The 19,184-nt window shown below is 31.8% G+C and overlaps 2 protein-coding genes across 3 annotated transcripts; one reads left to right on the top strand and one right to left on the bottom strand.

The window, feature by feature from the left end:
* Positions 1-4,657: 4,657 nt before the first annotated feature.
* On the bottom strand, positions 4,658-5,659 carry LOC114728851 (probable membrane-associated kinase regulator 1). The gene has a single exon (XM_028915807.1). It carries the CDS (start codon positions 5,657-5,659, stop codon positions 4,658-4,660), a length of 1,002 nt encoding a protein of 333 aa, XP_028771640.1.
* A 7,795-nt stretch (positions 5,660-13,454) lies between these two features.
* LOC114728814 (cyclin-T1-3-like) lies at positions 13,455-18,176 on the top strand. 2 transcript variants are annotated; one of them, XM_028915765.1, is made up of 7 exons: positions 13,455-13,601; positions 14,065-14,580; positions 14,757-14,838; positions 15,030-15,161; positions 15,309-15,484; positions 16,971-17,116; positions 17,825-18,176. In XM_028915765.1, exons 2-7 carry the CDS (start codon positions 14,069-14,071, stop codon positions 17,854-17,856), a joined length of 1,080 nt encoding a protein of 359 aa, XP_028771598.1. In that variant the 5' UTR covers positions 13,455-13,601; positions 14,065-14,068; the 3' UTR covers positions 17,857-18,176. The 2 variants fall into 2 exon arrangements, with proteins under 2 accessions (XP_028771598.1, XP_028771599.1); XM_028915766.1 differs by lacking the exons at positions 16,971-17,116; positions 17,825-18,176 and adding an exon at positions 15,861-16,492.
* The last annotated feature ends 1,008 nt before the right edge of the window (positions 18,177-19,184 follow it).

The raw sequence follows: 19,184 nt of genomic DNA, 5'->3' as shown, positions 1-19,184 counted from the left end.
ATTAAAGTACTCCTCCTCCGGTCCTAAATTATAGGGCCTAATTTTGGTGAGGCCGAAGAGGGAAAAAGGCCTAATTTTGGAACCCAAGAGGGATCGTGTGATTTTTTTTAAAACTAAAATATACTTTTAGTCTAATTTTACATAAAATTTTATTTTAAATCTTTAACTTTAAAAAGTAAACTTTTAGTCCTCTAACTCTAAAACTATTGACAAAAAATGATGATATTAAGTTTTTGAATGCTGATAAAACATTACTAAATACTAACAAATTAAGTTTAATATTCAAAACAATGATGATTGTTACAAAAAATTATTATTTAAGACTAATAATTTTGGGGTTAAAGGGTTAAAAATATACTTTTTAAAATTAAAGGATTAAACTGAAACCTTACATAAAATTAAAAGACTAAATGTATACTTTAGCTTTTTTTAAGATAAGAAAGAAAGTTTAAATAAGTTAGGTGCCAAAAGCTCATCAAAATTAATATATGTCTTCAAGTTTAAAAAATATTTATAAAAATATCTACAGATCACTTTTTAATAAAATTTCTTCACAACCAACATTATTATGAGGATAATGCGAATTTGAACAAGTCAAACAATTGAACTCACCCAGATAATTAAAGAAGAAAAAAAAAATCGAATTGAGAGCCCTATTTAAGAGGTCCGTACACGCGGCATGCTCCAAGGCCTTTTTAAAAAGCTGGGTGGAAGCGCGGGAGAGTCAACAAGGGACACCACTACTCCACTAGCCTTTGTGGAATTTAACGAAGCCACCTCACCAACCATGATACTAGGTCTGCTACTCTACTCTCATTTTATTTTTTTAAAATATAAAAATTAGATAATTAATTTATTAAAATTAAAAAAATTAGTTTAATTAATTAATTGTAAAAATTATGTGCTGATATTTTTAAGATGTTATTTTAATTATGAAAAAATTGTGTTAAGCTCCACCTAAAAAAATTAAATACAAAATAGCCTTTTGAAATCATTAAATTAATATAAACTTTTAAAGAATTTTATTGTAAGAGCTTCTACTTGTTTAATTACTATATTGTCTTTATTTTATTTTTTAAAGTATAAGTTGACAATTGTGCAATGATTAATTATCACGACTATTGTTAACCACTCCGAATCCTATTTCATTTAAGATCCAAATATAACTAAATTAATTAAAAGTAACAAAATCTGAATTAATTTAAAAATTTTAAATAAATAACTTTCTGTCCTTATAAGAGGATTTTTAGAAAACTTTATTTGTCCAAAATATAAGGTAGTATGTAAAAGAAACTAGTAGTTTTATATTTTTGTCTCCCATAATTGTAATTTCACCTTACTTTTATTGATTAGGTATAATAGAAATATTTGAATTATTTACATATTTAATACACATTTTTAATATGCGGGGAAATATTAAAAACATTTTGTAATAAAAATAGAAGGGAGTGCACATCTTAGAGATGTGCACCAAATTTAGAGACACATCTCTCAAACCTAGTTTCTGCTCTAGGCTCACAACGTCCGACTTTAGATCGTGGTATCAAATTTGCACACTCTATATTTTATTATTTTGTTTCTCTGTAATTTTTATATTGATTTTTTTTCTTGGAAGGTTGATTAATGATTATAAAAATGATGTTACTTTTTTATCTTTATATTGTTTCACATTCAAAATACTACCCCACTAAATATAAGACTTATTTTATAATATAATTTATATTACTACTTCCGGTTCTTAATATAAGACACTGTTTGATTTTTATTTTAGTTTTAAATATAAGACCATAATCCACTTTGTCTCTCATATTTACTCAATTTTTCTAAAATAGTCTTTCTAATAATTATAGTTCTAATCAATACACTTGATTAGCAAGGATATTTTAGGAAATACAACACCTATTTAGGATAAATAACTAATTTAATTTACTTTCTTAATCTCTTTAAATTAGTCAACTGACTCTTATAATTAGAGTCAAAGATAGTATAAAATAAGTCTTGCGTTTATGATTGAAAATGGAAAGTAATAAAATGTAGACCATTTGGATCCAACTTGGACCATGAATTCCAAATTGCATTTGCACCGAATCCATTTTATTGTGCGCCCGCGCGCGCGCGTGAATCACTGTCAGCCCGAAACACACCCATTTATATAGGGGCTGAGTCATATGACTCAATAACACTAAACGCCTCATTTAATTTAAATACTACATATGGTCCTAATTATAAAAGTTAGTTAACTAATTTAAAAAAATTAAAGAAAGAAGTTAAATTAGTTATTTGTAATAAATAGGTATTGTCTTTTCTAAAATATCCTTACTAATGAAGTGTATTATTGTTTAGAATTACTATTGTTAGAAAGATTTTTTAAAAAAAAAATACATAAATCTTAGAGACAAAATGGACTAAGGTCTTATATTTAGAACTAAAATAAAAATCAAATAAAGCTTTATATTAAAGACCGGAGGTAGTATTCTATAAAAGAAATCCTAGTATATATTAACTAAACGCGTGAGTTGTTACTCTCCTCTCATGAAAGAAGAACAACAATCAAAGCAATTAACCAGCAATGGAGGAAGAACTTTAAACCCTAGGAAATTGAAGGGCAGGGGAGGTGAGGGAAAGGAGAAAAAATTTTAATAAGTTCGATTTAAAAAATTAAAAAGTGAGATTATAAAATTTTAATTAAAAAAGATGTAAAATAAAAGAGTAAGGAAAATCAATTAAAAAATTTTAACCCCACTTTTTAAATTTTTTAAATCAAGCTTATTAAAAGATTTTCTTCGCTCTCCTCTAATTTCCTCATAGATCCTGTTTAAGCCAGATTCTGTTTGATGATGGTGCCTGAGCTTTCCAATGATAGATCATAGATCACAGAATTAAATATGCCTTTCAAGTTTTAAAGTATGTTATGGCAAAATGAATAGTAATGCCACTAGCTTGAGAAAGTCACATACGACACTTCTAAGTAGCAAATTGAACAATTAAAAATATATTATGCTTGATTCATATATGACATATATTACTCACATTTAATATATTTAGAAGTATTTGGGTGGAAACTAAAATATAATTTTAACAGTAATTTTATAGTATACAAATAGATATGTAAGAAAAATTTTATCTTATCTTACATAAAAATGCTTTTAAAAAGTACTCTTACTAAAAACCAAATGCGCTTTAAAAACACACATATAGAAAAAGTGCCACAGAAAAGAATAAAAGAAGAACCTTTATGATTAACTAATTTATTTAATTTATCCAATATACACAAATTAGTTACTTTTATATTAGATAAATGAAGCAATATCACGCAATAACCTCATTTTTAGTCTGTTACTATTTAAATTTATAATTTTTATTATTACAGTAATTGACTAAACTTTTTTATTTTTATAACTTTTCACAGCTAAAAAGTTGTTATTTAATGTTAATTTGCTAACTAAGTTTTCCAATCATAATCATCCCTTTATAGAATATGCTATGTGACGTGATGCATAGAAAAGGGAGATAATCGTTGGCCACAAAAATAGATATGGGAGATAATATTAATTTAATAGAGTGACAGACACATTGTAAATTTAAAAGGAAAATGCTGGAGACCTTCAGAGCCTCAATTAAAACAATAGAAAAGAGAATCACATGGAATCATTTTCCAGGAAAGCTCCAATTCAGATTCTGCCATTTTTGCATTCCAATGCAAGCACCTTGCAGAATTAGTAAATGCAACTACAACCAACCCTTGCCTCTTTTTTTGGGAAAAAAATTATTATTAGTATTATTATTATTATTAGCAGCACAAAAACCAAATGATGGAAATATTCACAAGAAAACATTACCAATATTAGAAGCAAGAACTCCAATCTGAGCCTATTAAAAGTACTCAAAAATTTAGGAATGACTTTAAATTTTAAATTTCAAAGTACGATATTATATTGTATAAAACATATTTTTTAAAAATATACTTTTAACCAATTGTATTGGCAATTACTTCCTTAACAAAAAATCTTCTTAATATGTATAAGTAAATAAAAAAATTATAAATTTAAGAGAAAAAAATGAATTAATAACTTTTAATTCATGATCAAAACAAACTCCCCTTATTTAGAATATATTATAAAAAATATTTTTAAAAAGCCGTAATATTCATAAATTATAAATATAAATTATGAAAAGTTGAGATCTGCATGAATCAGTGACAACACAATTTTTCTCAGGTGACAACACAATCAAGTCAGAAAGTTCTACCTTTCTATGACATCTTTTCACTGTAAAACGAAAAGAAACCATATGATCCTCAATATTGGAAGTGTTGGAATCATTTTAAAGTTCTCTAAAAAAAGCTTTTGACTCCACAGTTCATAGTTAATTTCTGAACGTATTTTTGTTATTAAACCCCCAAAAAAAAATTCTGAACGTACGAGAAAATCAAAATCAACTTCTGATCGAATACAATCCCATGCAGCTATTTTCCCTTGCTCTCGCGTCAGATTTTCCCGGAAATGCAAAAGAAAGTGGAAGAAAATAACTGAGAAAGAAGATAATCTTTTACCATATTGGCTAATCCAATCTGACGAAGAACAAACCAGAAAAAACAGAGATAGCTAGACGTAAATGAAACTACATTGTGCAAATCAAAATGCCCTAATAATGAGATTCATATTTCGCTACTGACCATCGGTTTGTCCGGAATCCACGAGTTCTTACAGTGCGCTATCGCACCCTGGATTGCGCTCTGCAACTCCTCCATCGTCGACGCATTGGAGCTTCCATGATACATCCCTCCGGCGACGCCGCTTCGAGAAAGCGCGCCGGAGTGTGTCGGTGAGGATCTCATCGACGAAGGGCAGCTCGAAACGCAGCTTCTCTTCTTCCGTAGGTGCCTCAGATTTCCCGAGAAAGAATGAGAAAGCATCACAGACCCTGTTTGTTTCTTCTCTGCTTCTTTTATAGCTGATCTCTCTGTTCTGGCCAACAGAGACGAAAACGACGTTGGTTTCACTCCGGCCTCCGTTCTGTGCTGATTCTGATGCTTCTGCGAAAACTTCTCGTACAACGGCTTCACCTTCTTCAAATACTTCCTAACAACCTCTCTCGCTGTGACGCTCACGCGTCTCACCGACGATCCAGATACGTTATCCGGATCTCGGGTCTTACCCGGCTCTTTCCTGAACACGGAAGAGAATCTGGAGAAGGTAGATGATAAGTATTTGTTCGTCACGCTGGTCTTGTTGATCTTGTTAATCTCTCTATGGGATTGGAATCGAGTGGACAGGGGATAGAACAGCGGGTTGTGAAATCGCTTGAGGTCATCGTCGTCGGTGACGGAGCTCGGGCGGGAAGAGTCACAATCGGTGGCGGTGAATAAGGAATGTTGGGAATCGTTGGAGCTACCGGAGGAGTCACGGGCTGCGGCGGAGGAGGAGGAGGAGGGGACGGTGGTGGTGGGTAAGCGATGATGGGAGGGATGGTGGAGGGGTAAGAGGTGGCCGTCACGGAAGAGGTCGTCGGCGGGGCAGAGGGCGGCGGAGGTGAACTTGCGGGGAGAGATGGAGATGGTGAACTCGAAATCGGAGGAAGAGGAGGAGTGGGTGGGCGACGGAGGAAGCGTGTGGGAGTTTGACTTTGCCATGCCTCTCTCTGTGGGGAGCTTCGCCATTGCTACATGGTAGACAGAGAAGGAGAAAGACGGTGAGGTGAGTCTAAGAGGAAGAGAAAGAGAGAGCGTGAGAGTTTGAGACTTGAGAGCGAAATTTTGCAGATAGGGACGTGTGAAGAACGGTCAAAGATTGCTATCCCCATTGCCAACGCTCCTTTGGAACGCGTAAGTGTCACGATCCACAACGTTTACCTGGTCTATCTGCCAGGACAAAACTTACATAAAATTCTTTAAAGTCAATTTTTTGATTTTTTTTAAATAAATAAGCTAATTAATAATATCAAAATCATAAGTGTTCAATTTATATTATACTCCCTCCGTTCTTTATTATAAGAGACAAATAACTAAATTACGTTGATTAAAAAAACAGTTAAAATTAGTTGAGGACAATTAATGTGTAAAAAGTATAATGTTTTTTTTCCAACAATGCCCCCATTAATAAGGAGAGAGTATGAGAGAACAATTAAATTATTAAAAGAAAGAGAAGTGGGAGGGAGGGAGAGTATGAGTTGGAGACAAAATAAATAGGGGTAAAATAGGAAATCAATACAAAAAAATAGATACAACTTTTAAGTGTCTCTTATATATAGGAATATGTTATAAGCATCAAATGTCTCTTATAATAAGGAACGGAGAGAGTAATAACTAATATAAAAATTTATAAGTATTTATATGTGGATTTACAAGTATATATATATACTACTTCCGATTTTTAATATAAGAATTAATTAATTAATTTGAGCAGATTAAGAAAATTAATTAGGTTAATTATTTATAATAAATAGGTATTATCTTTCCTAAAATATTCTTACTAATCAGGTATATTAGTTAGAATTACTATTATTACAAGACCTATTTAAAAAAAAAAGATAAATATGAAAAGTAATTTGAACTGAGGTTTTATATTTAGGATTAAAATAAAAATCAAACAAATTCTTTTATCAAATAAATAATAATAACAACAACATGACAAGTGTTTTTGTTTTTTTTGGGTAACAATAACATGTGTTATAGATAACTTAACCCTGTGAAACCTAAGTTTTGTTATACATACATGGACACACACCTCTTCCACGATTTTTATAAAGTGTCTTTAATTGTTTACACTTATTAGTAAAAAGTAATTATTCAATTTTCTCACTCTTTTTCGTCTTTATTTACGTCTGCATATAACTACTATTATATGAATTTTTATTTTCATTTTAATGCATATATTTCATCTTTTTATCGAACAAATAATTCAATTAATAAAATATGAAAGTAGGTAAATTTTTGCTTTTTCTTGATTAATAAATATCTTTAAAGTATAATTGATGTTTTCTACAACATTTAAAAGGTTAGGATTAAATAGAAAGACTATGAAAAATATATATATATATATATATATATGGTATTATCTTTGGACCTGAAAGAAGTTCTAAAATACTTCTCACAAAAAGGGAGGGAGGGAGTATATATCTATGAGAGCGAAATAATGATAATTGACTGACAAGCTGGCTTAATGCTGGGAGGAAGCACAGTATTTTTGTCTATGATTAAGCTGGAATGCATTTGAAATTAGTTTGAAATAGTTTATAAATAATTTTTTATTAAAATATGAAATAAATATGTGAGAAGAGTTTTGTCTCAATTTATATAAAACGTACTTATAAATGATTTTTAATATCATGTCAAATAGGGTCTTGAATTAACGGTGAAAAAGTGTTTTCATATTGTAAAAAATAATTATATAGAAAATTTTTATCTCGGCATAAAGCCATCACTTATTTTAAGTGTTCTCAAAACAAATATTAAAAGTAATTGTAAATACTCGTCCGGTTCTAAATATAAGATCCATTTTATAGTATAAATTACACTATAAAAAAGGTCTTATATTTAGAACAGAAAAAGTAGTAAGTATTTTGATGCTTTTACCATGTTTGGGCTTCTTTACATTTATTTAATGTGACTACATATGAATACATTTATATAAGTTAAGATAAAATTTTTTTATATATTTATTTCATGTTTTATAAATTATGATAAAAAGCTGGTTTTGAATTCAAACAAGCCCTAATTATCAGTCTTTTGTGCACGGGACTATTGGGTTTAGGATTTCATCATAGAAGGGTCTAGATTGAAACAGTCATCTGCGTGATTAACTCACAGATAAAAAAATATATCCAAAAATTTCAGAGATTCTTAGAATATCTTAAAATCAACTTTACGTCCATCACAACTTAATTCATTTTTAAATATCCTTTTTGTCATATTTTATGTTTAGAGAAAAAGAATATTTTTTTTTTTAAAAATCATGTAGGACAAGAATCGTGTCTGTGAGCTGTGAATTTTATATTCTGTCATATGAGGCATCACGTGGTTGTAACGGATATGAAGGAAGATGCACGAGACATCTATTTATTACGCCGATATATAAATATAAGTGTAAAAATTTAGCCCATGTATATGTGTATATTTTAATCTAGCCCATACATAAAGGCATGTATTCAATTTTTGTTATTGATATAAAAAATTTTAGTAATAAATAATCATATGGGTTAAGATGAATTTAATACTTTAAAGTATTTTTTTTATATGGATCCAGTATCATAAAATATTTTGTAATATAACCTTGTCCTTAAGGTATTAATTTTTACAAAAGCAATTATGTTCTTAGAGCATTTTTTCAGGAGCAATTTTAAGATCATTATTTATTCCTCAAACAGTATGTCAAATGAATGTGCATTATTTCAGGCCAAAAAAAAAAAGAAAAAGAATGTGCATCAAGACCCTAAGAGTTTGTTTGACTCAATGAGAGGAAGAGGAGGAGAATGATTTTAATAGAGCGAAAGGGAAGGGAGGAGAGTGGATGGATTTTAATATTACCTTGTTTGGATTTATAAAAAGAGAAGGGAGGGGAGAAGTTTTAATATTACCTTGTTTGGTTCATGAGGGGAGAGGAGGGAAAAATATTTTTACATGGACAATTTTACCCTTATTTTATTTAAGATTATTTTTTAAAATTTTATAGAATGTTTCATAAAATAGAATTGTAAATAACATTTAATATATTGAGCAATATTTATACTAAAATTCTAATATACTTTAGAGCATGAAGTATTATTAAAAAGAAGGTTAAAGTAATGTTCAGTCACAACCTGTACTGTATCCCATCTTTGAATGAAATTTTGGTCATGCAAATGAGAGAGCAGCATCTGAAGACAAAAAGAAAAGGATTTATGGTAATATAAGGATATTAAAAATAAATATGGGCATAATCATCACAACATGACAAATATTACCCTTTCCCTCCAAATCTCCCAATTTTAAAGGGGAGGTTGAGGAGGGGAAGGAAATTTTTTTAAAAATTTTTCCTCTCCTCCTAAAATTTGTGTTGCCAAACAAGGAGAAATGATTAAAATCATTTTTCTTCCCTTCCAAATCCCTCATATCAAATGCACCATAAGGTATTTGTTTCAGTATTTTTTTATAGAACTAAACGTATATGGAAAAATATTTTCAGAGTATTGGATGTACTATAAAATATTTAGGATGTTGAATACAATAAAAAAATACTTCAAAATGTTGGATGAAGTATAAAATACTTTAAGATACTGAACATATTAAAAAAGAAGGTTAATATAATTGCTAGTTCATCAAGTTCGTCATCATTTTAATTTTTGTCTCTCAAGTTTTAAACTATAACAATGTTTTAAACGAAAAGAAACTTGAGATATCAAAATTTATAATTTGAAATTTGATTGACTAAAATCAAAATGAGGACAAAATTAAAAGATCAAAAAATATATTACCTCTAAGAAAAATATTTCAAAATACTGGATTTTAGTTTAACCCAAATTGTATTTATAATTTTTGAAGTTTGAACCATGAAGTTCCTCCAAGTGTGAGTTCGGCTTCACCACAAAGATGGCTTGAAGAACTGAATATTATTTGTTTGTATGTGAATTTTAAAACCAAAGGGTGGGCATGCGTGCTTATCAATGCATCGAATTATCAAAATTGACTGTTCTTCATTTGCTTATACTCTTCCCATTTTCAATATAAGATCCAATTATTAAGTTAATTTTAGTCATAAATATAAAACCCACTTCTTATATTTATCAACTTTCTCTTAAACTACCCTTATGAATATTCCCTCAATCATAATCAAGTAGAGGAGGAAGATGAGGTATTAAGAAAGATGATTATGGTGTTTTAGGAAAAACTTGTCACATTTCTTATAATTAACTAACTTATCTAACTTCTTTAATATAATCAAATTAGTTAAACTAGTCTTTTTTTAAGAACCGGAAGAAGAGTATCTTATAATCAGATCTATGTCCTTATTTTTAATTCATCCCAAAATGTGTAGTCTGTATTAAATGTAATTATAAATGCAAACAGTTCAAACAATTTGATATACCTGGACTCACCGCATGGTACAAATATAATTCGGACAAATAAATTCTATTATTAAAATAATACTACATCTGCTTTTAAATATAAAAGTTAGTTTGTAGTATAATTATGACTATAACTTATGTAATTGCATCATAAAAGAACTTTTATATTTAGGATCAGAAGTAGTAAATTAAAAATCTAATTATGCATGTCTGTTTTATCTCTATTTTAAATTATAAGATCTTGTTTGTATTTTAAAAATAAAATTTTATAAATAAGTTTAGATGTAAAATTATTTTTCTACATTTTAAAACAAGAGATTGTTTTATTTGTCGTCGTTTCTGCGTCTCATTGGGTTCGGTAACATGTCAGGTGAAGTGGATCAGATCCCACGCGGAGCCATATGCTTTCACCGGATCATCCACGGCATTACTTGTGGCCCGCTTCGCCATCCATCAGACTATCGCCATCGGTACAACCATCCAAGTACGAAACAGGATTTTTTTTAATAAAATACTTGACCCCAACCCAAAAAAAAAAAACAAAGACTTTTGGTCTCAAGATTTAAAACAAGTATTTTTGGTTTGGGAAAATACAACTTGTCATCCCTCAAATTTAGACCCATTTAGGTTTTGGTTTTTAAAATTTAAGACCGGAGGTATTGATTCTTGAAATTTACTCCATTACAAAATATTAGTCTTTGGGAGTTAGACGCCGTTACATTTTGTTGAGTTGGTACAAACGGTATCAGCTACAATAATTTAGCTTTTGATTTGACCACATGGCAAGGGGAATTGGATACCTGATTAGGAAAATTTTTTTTAAAAAAAGAGGGCCTCTGTTCAAAATCAAAACGCATTGTCGCACTCGCACAACACTCACAGGAGAGAGGGAAACGACGATGCACGCTGAGTAGCTTCCCTTTGTTCAAATAAGAGACTGCCTCCGTCAGTGAAATTCAGAGGAATAAAAAGTTTGATTCATCGGCAATCAAGACATTCTCGGTCTCCTCATCGAGCGGGAAAACAACCTCCATTGGGAGTAACAATGGCGGTGGCGAGAAAGGCTGACCAATAGCCAGCGGCACAGATGGAGGCGATGGGTGCTGTGACAGGGCAGATCACTACCACCGTATGGTCCTCCCTGGCGCCGGTGCTTCTTCTCAATTTTCCACCATGGGAACAACTGGGGAAACAGAGTCGGTGACGGTGGGAGAGACTAGAGCGAACGAAAATGAAGAAGAGGCGCGCTTGTGGGAATCCATTGTGGACGAAGCGAGGATAATGGATGCAAATTCAAGAGCTGAAGCACTAGACCAGGGGACTATGGATTCCAGGAACCAATAGACAAGAAGAGGCGCGTCTGTGGGAATCCATTGAATAGAGGCCCTTTTTTTTCCTAGTCAAATGCCCAACTCCCCATGGCATGTGGCCAAATCAGAAACCAAATCATCATAACTGACACCTTTGTGCCAACTCAACAAAATGTAACAGTGTCTGACTTTCAGGGACTAACGTTTTGTAACGGAATAAATTCCAGGAACTAATACTTCTGGTCTTAAATTTCAGGAACCATAACTCCAATGAGCCTAAATTTGAGAGACGAAAAATTGTATTTTCCTTTTTGGTTTTTAGAAGTTAACCTTATTTTGATTTGTTTAAAGACTTCGGATTGTGAATTTGTCCTAAAAATTTATGTTTATTAATGTTGGACACTCAAATTTTTTTAAATACAAACTTGTCTCGTAAATTTAAAATTATAATAATACTTTCCATTAACATTAAAAAAGACAAATTTAAACTTAAAGAAATTTTTAAGTGTCCAATACTAATTGAAAATTTTTAGGGCAGATTTAGATTTACACTTTGATTGAAGATCTTATTAAAAAGACTTTAAAATAGGGAAAAACTTGGAGAAATGCTCAGAATTTCTAAAATCACACTGAATGGAGGAGTAGCATCTCAAATGATACATAAATACATGACCTTGTACAGTATAATTAAACTTATCCAGACATCCAAACGTGTCAATGCGGTGTTTGAACTTGTAACATCATTTAAGTGTGGCCGGTGCGGTTGTCACGATTAGCTGTTGACATTCAAAACTCAGTATAATGATAGGACTGATTAGTTTGAATAAAATTCAATATTTCCATTAAGTAATTAATATTAGTCCTAATAATTACTAAATTTAAAAAACCTGGTCTAACAAAAATAGACCCAACGAAATCCACTCCGTGACAAACGCCCAACATACACCTTTACACATGTCAAGAGCATGAGCAACAGCACATTCAAAGTTTTGCTTGTATTTAGTAGCCGATAATATTTTGAATATCATTATATTCAATAAAAAAAAATCTATGTGCAGCAAAAAAAAAACTTATTAAGATTAGGAGCATTAGGGTGTTGTCAAATCTAGATCATCTAGATTAAATCTAAATACTTTAAATTTGATTATATTTTTATTATATTTTAATATTTTGTTATTTTAATAGGGCCAAAGTTAAAAAAATAAAAGATCTTTCAACTGTAATATTCTTTTTTTTTGTTTATAAAAAATAGGATTCAATTACGCAAAATTAAAAGGAAAAAAACTTAGCCAGATCAGTTTGCTTGGATCCTTAGATGCAATTCTTCGATTAAATCTTGTAATAAAAATCTCATCAGTGAATAATATTGCAAGTTTGTTAATACTATCTCTGGTCCTTAATATAAGATATTATTTGATTTTTATTTTGGTTCTAAATATAATACCACAATCCACTTTGTCTATCATATTTATGTATTTTTCAAGATAGCCCTTCTACTAATAATAGTTCTAACTAATACACTTAATTAGTAAGGATATTTTAGAAAAAACAACACTTATTTATTACAACTAACTAACTTAACTTCTTTTCTTAATTTCCTCAAATTAATTAACTAGTTCTTATAATTAGAACTGGAGGTAGTATATGTTTGGTATCAACTGGCATGGAAAAATAAAAGTAGGAGATTTCAATTATAAATTTTAAGTCACAAAATAAATTAAAAATATTTGGGATTCATGATATAATATATGATAAGATAAAATTTAATTCCTTAGATGAGATACCCTTTATCTAAACATTAATACAAAATATATAATTACATGGCTACTTCATGCGCATGCACGGGTCTTCTTAAAAATGAGAACAATTTCAATGAAAAATTTAAAAATTTAAAATTTAAACAACATAAAAAAAAATTATCAATGGTGGTTAAATACTTAAATTTCATGCGGAGGAACTCAAATTCTTTCAAATTATATTAATTACCAATTACCAATTATTAATAGATGCTGGATGCCATGTCCCCAACAAATGAAGGTGAAAAAAATTATCTTTATTCTATACGGAGAGTCCGTGGTCTATATAGAGCGCCTATGGTTTTTAGCTGCCTTTTCGTTCTCTGACCTTCCAAGGCAAGTTATTTATTGTTCTTTCTCCTTTCAAAACCCTAATTTCTCATTTCAATTACCATCTTGATTGTTGAATCATAGGCCTATTTCTACGAGATCAGTTTCATCGCTAATCAATCAGGTGAGCGTAGTAATGTTTTACGCGTTGTTTCAATTTAGAGGTTGTTCCGATAGCTTGATCACTGGAAATTTTAACGACGGGATCTTCGATGTGTAACCTTCATCTTCAAAATCTGTTTTTTTCTTTTTATTTTGTTTCTCTTGGCGTTATTTGCCATAATTCATTTAAAATTCTGTGTTGCTTTTGTCCTCGTTAAACGTGCCACACGCATACATATATCATTAATCGAGAATTGGGAATTCGATATCAGACCATAGGTTGTTGTTAGAGGAACTTGTATTCCTTTCAGGTGTCCTTGTACTCCTTGAAAATTGATTGTTCGTGGCATGTTAAAATTCTTAAATGGAGGAAAAATATTATAGTCCAGAAACTGATGGTTTGTTAATTTTTATTAGCATGGTTGCGGTGAAGTTATAAGTGCATTACTTTCGATTCTAACTCTCTGGAATGTGTCATTTTGCAGTAAAATGTCTCTAGCGGTGAATTTTCCGAGGGAAGGACATGGTTTCCCTGGTGCTTATTGGTCCACCTTTGGTGTAAATAACTGTGGCAATACCAATAGAAAGAGAAGTAGGAATAGCTACAATAATTGGAATTATGGAAATTACTATGACTACTGGGCAAAATGTGGGGAGCACAGTGGCAATTCTAATTTTCACAGGGCAGATTATCCTACGTATATGAAGCTAAAAAATGCCGCTCAGTCATCACTGAAGAGGAGGAAACATTCAGCTTCTACTTGGGAAAACTGCTGGAGGTACTATCTTCCAACCACTGTTCATGACAGTGTCCCTTCTACATCAGCTAGTTGCAAGCTTGAATGCTCTAGATTCGAAGACGAAGACCTAGTATTTCTTTCAAAGGATGAGATTGATAGATTCTCACCATCAAGACAAGATGGTATTGATGCACTTCACGAGACAAACTTGCGTTATTCGTATTGTGCCTTCCTTCAGGATCTTGGAATGCGGCTGGAGCTGTAAGATTTGCTGCATGATTTCTTTTTAACCTCTTTATGTTAAGGTTTTATCATTTTCTTGGAGATTTATGGTTTCTTTGATAATGCTGTTCGGGACATGGCTGGGGTCATATGACTTTTTGAACATAATCCATTGCCTTGGCGTTAGTGTAAAATGATGTCATGTTCCGTTACAGGCCTCAAACTACCATTGGGACAGCCATGGTTCTGTGCCATCGTTTTTTCGTTCGAAGATCACATGCTTGCCATGACAGATTTGTGAGTATTGTATTGTTTTCTCAGTATAAGTATCTACTTTGTTACTAGGTACTTCTTTGAATTGTTTTATCGTTAAAACTTCTTCCCTTTTTTCTTTTTCTTTATCTTTTTTATTTCTTCTTTTTTCAGTTGAACCTTTAAATTTGAACAAGTTTATACTTTATACCAATGTTGATCTTGTTCTGGTGCAGTTGATTGCTACTGCCACGCTTTTTCTTGCCTCAAAGTCTGAGGACACACCGCGTCCCTTGAACAATGTTTTACAGGCGTCTAGTGAAATCTTACACCAGCAAAATTATGCTTTTCTGCCTTATCTTCCTGTGGTGAGTTACGTCGCATTAGTTCATATTTCTTTCTTTAGGTTTGTATATATGTTTGTAACTTTAAGCTTCTTGAATAATCTTAAAACGATATTTGTACTTCAAAATCACATTGACTGATACAATACATGCTATGTTTTTGTTCCACAGGATTGGTTTGAACAATATCGTGAACGGGTGCTTGAGGCTGAGACATTGATACTGACTACTTTGAACTTTGAACTCAATGTGCAGCATCCATATGCCCCGCTTACTTCTGTTCTTACCAAATTAGGCCTATCACAGACTGCTTTAGTGACTCTGGCATTACAATTAATAAGTGATGGGTGAGTTATCTTTCCCATTTATTAATTAATTAGATTGATATCTTCTGCAGATGGAGCATCGGTGTTAGTTGTTTTACTCAGCTTGATGAAAAAACGAGTTGGCTTGCATCAAACCTTAGACACCTTCAACATGTTCCATCTTTCATGCCTATATAATGCTTTCTGATCTGGTGTGATTGGATTGAAAAGCTTAGTCTGTGGAACAGGATAATGGATGTTTTTGATGTATGGAGAACACGTGGCCAAGGAGACCTTGTGTCCCAAGTCTATTTTTGGTTCAAGATTGTGTTCATTCTCTTAATGCATATATTAGAGCAACTGCTCTGTAGTTATTTTGTCTTGGATATTGATTCTTTTGGCATGCATACAATTGCAGGGTCTTCACAAGATTAACATGCTGGCCTGTATGATATTCTTAGCTGGAGGGTTGATCATTGATATGCTGTTCTTGGAAAGTTTTGTTTTGCATCTGATGTAGAACTGCTGATGTCTAATGGTTTGCTTAGCCTCTGGTTATGTGCCATCCCATAACTTAGTTTTGGGGCTACCCAAGATAGTCACAGTACCCCAACCCACCTTTTTTATCCAACCCTCAATCCTTATGCCGGAGACCTTTAGCCAATGGCTTATCTGTACCTCCTCAATTTTTTAGTAGATTCTTTGCAGTTATGTTGTCAGAAAGAAAGTGATCAAAGAAGTGAGACTCTTTATGGGACCCACCCTCTCTTTTCACCCATTCTCCTTACGCCTCATCTTTGTCTAGATATATTATACGGTCGCTTCTATTACTGTAGAGGATCTTGTATTTTTGTGGGGTGGAGGCAATTGTGTCTATATAAACGTGGGTGAAAAGAAGATCATGGTCTGAAGACCATGTTGGTCTGATTAGATCTGATAATCCAAAACCAGAAAAAGAGAAATGTGACAAACAACTTGTAAAATTTGGATGTAGATGATTTTTCTACAATCTGAATCAATAATAAAATTATTCAAAAGTGGGCATTTGTACATAGAACAAATTTAATGATGGGGAGGAAAACTACGAGGGTCATGTCTCTTGTGCAGCCCAGCCTTTTATGTTTCCATGTTTTAATTGCATAAGATCTCTGGAGTTCCCACACAGCACGTCTGGGCCTGCAAGTCTGATAAACTCTCTAGATGACTATTAAATATTGCTATAATATGTACTGTATCGGCGATCCTGCAGACAATGATATTCTTCCTGAGTTGCTGCTTTTCTAGTTGGTAAGGTAAAATTAATAAACTTGTGTTTTTTACTTGGTATGAATGTTCATTTTAGAAGCTGACATGATGTCAGTCATGGGAATATGTGCTAAATTATAGAAGAATCTGTTCTCGAAATGGTCAGTCTGATAATTTCTATATCTCTACTTGTGCTGAATAATTCTGGTGAATGGAAGTAGAAGTGATGTATGCCTTATATATATCTCGGTCTTTTGAAGCTGAAGAATGTTATGTTTTGCAGGCTTCGAAGCTCTCTATGGCTTCAGTTTAAACCCCATCATATTGCTGCTGGTGCTGCGTTTCTTGCAGCCAAGTTTCTGGGCATGGATCTTGCTGCTTGTCATAATATCTGGCACGAGTTTCAGACAACTCCATCCATTCTTCAAGGTGCTCCACACACTTGACACCTTTAATTTAACTCTCAGCTAATTAACTTATTATTACCAAGAAGAAAAAGAAATTACTAATGTGTCTGTACATGATGGATTTAGGATACTGCAGAATCATTACCACTATGCTGAGTGGTCTGAGTGTTTGGTTTTATCTTAGAAACCATGGTTTTGGTGGTTTGTATTGGGAAACCAAACATGCGCTTAGCCTCTTGATTAGATTAGTTTTTCTATCTCAATAGCTAGCTTAAGGAAAAAACTTAGATGCCATGCTCATGAGTGTGCAAACTTTTTCTAGATTGCCTAGATTTAATTTGGATGATATATTTTCCCCCATATTTTGAAGGGAGCGTAATGTGAAACAAATACAATTTTTCAATCAGCATTTAAAAAATGGTGATTTCAACAAAAAATTGAAAAGCAACGATAAGATTTAAACCATCTAAATTAAATCTAGACCATGCAAGATAGATGTGCGGACACTACATATCTCCCCCAGAATGCAGTGGGTCTGCACTCTTTTATGGTAAAAGTTTTCTACCCTATTCAGGTGTTTCCCAGCATCTGTGGGTGACTCTGCACACAAACACACTGAAAGTCTGAAACAGAGAGAGCTGACATTCACTGTTCCTAGCCTTTTTATTTCAAATTTTAAATTTAAATTGCTTCTTATTAACCATTTGTTATGATTTTCAATTTGATGCAGATGTTACACGGCAATTAATGGAGCTGTTCTAATTGCATTATAGCATGATCGTACTAATTAATCTTCAGAGGACAAAGTATAGATTGCACAAATACTCAAAGTCACGAAATGGCTCAGAAATCAGAATTGAGAAGAAAACCCATTCGGGAACATGCGCTCTGGCTGTGTTGGTTTAGCTTCTAACACATTGGTACTATTATCCTTTTTTCTTTTTTTTTGTTGGGGGGCCTTTTTTAACTTAAATTTTAACACTGATCCCTGAGGGGAATGTACTGAAATATGCGAATAAAAATAATTTTGATACTACTTCCAGTTCTTACTGATTTTAATATGATAGCTCGTTTGATTTTTATTTTGTTCCTGAATGTAAAATCCTAATTTACTATATTTTTCATATTTATTTTTTTTATAGTAATTCTTGTAATAATGATAGTTCTAGTCTAATATTGATTAGTAAGGATATTTTAAAAATAACGACATTTATTATAAATAACTAATTTAATTGATTTTTTTAACCTAATCAAATTAGCCAATTGGTTCTTACATTAAGTATCATGAAAAGTAAACATTTTAGTTGACTCTGTATGAATACGCCCTGCGATCAATATTTGAACCGTCGTGCCTCTGGATCACTGCACCCAGCATTTGCATTAGATACATCATATATGCGAGTGGCAATCATTCGAGTGGCCATCGTTTACTTCCGATGAAAGTCCATTTTATATTGCAAATGATCTGCTCATTTTCAAATCTTACATTCTACAACTAGAATTTCGAAGCTCTGGGGATGATATAGCCATCAATGTTACTTAGTGATGATAGTAATTAGAGCTGGTAATGAGTTGGATTTGTACTAATCTTGTTAATAAATATTTTTTTTTTACCCACAGTGCCTAACTTATAACTTGTCGTAAGTTAGCCGGTCTACTGGTAGGCTAACTTATATTTATTATTATTATTTTTATATTTTTAAATTTTATTAATTATTATAATTATATTATTATATATTAAAAAAAATCATTTATTTGGTGTTTTCAATCAAGTATTTGAATGAAAGAATTTTTTTTTATTATGTTCTCTTTATATTATATATATAAAAAATATTTTAGAAAGTAATAATTTGTGGGTTGACAGGCTAACCTATCAACACACCACAGTGGCCAACCCACCATATTATACCCACCATATTATACGAGACTTTTGCAACTCATACTGTATAATTCAAACTCGTCACGGGTTGATCTTTGATCTACAACCTACGGGTTAGCTCATATTATCACTCTTAGGGATGGTTTTTTTTTTTTAAAATAGATGAATTGCATTTCACTATTGGACAAAAAAAATTTAATTTCCAATTAGT

Source organism: Neltuma alba, unplaced genomic scaffold (assembly GCF_004799145.2).
Source record: "Neltuma alba isolate B1F8T4 unplaced genomic scaffold, ASM479914v2 tig00012576_pilon, whole genome shotgun sequence".
NCBI lineage: Eukaryota > Viridiplantae > Streptophyta > Magnoliopsida > Fabales > Fabaceae > Neltuma > Neltuma alba.
The sequence above is the reverse complement of the archived record's forward strand: the minus strand, read 5'-3'. Positions and strand labels throughout refer to the sequence as shown.

What these genes read in the sequence shown, in the direction of transcription:
- LOC114728851 (XM_028915807.1), bottom strand. Translation starts at nt 5,659, where the DNA reads ATGGCGAAGCTCCCCACAGAGAGAGGCATGGCAAAGTCAAACTCCCAC.
- LOC114728814 (XM_028915765.1), top strand. Translation starts at nt 14,069, where the DNA reads ATGTCTCTAGCGGTGAATTTTCCGAGGGAAGGACATGGTTTCCCTGGT. An exon ending in TTACAATTAATAAGTGATGG is followed by an intron (nt 15,485 to 16,970) that starts GTGAGTTATCTT and finishes TATGTTTTGCAG; the next exon opens with GCTTCGAAGCTCTCTATGGC. An exon ending in AACTCCATCCATTCTTCAAG is followed by an intron (nt 17,117 to 17,824) that starts GTGCTCCACACA and finishes AATTTGATGCAG; the next exon opens with ATGTTACACGGCAATTAATG.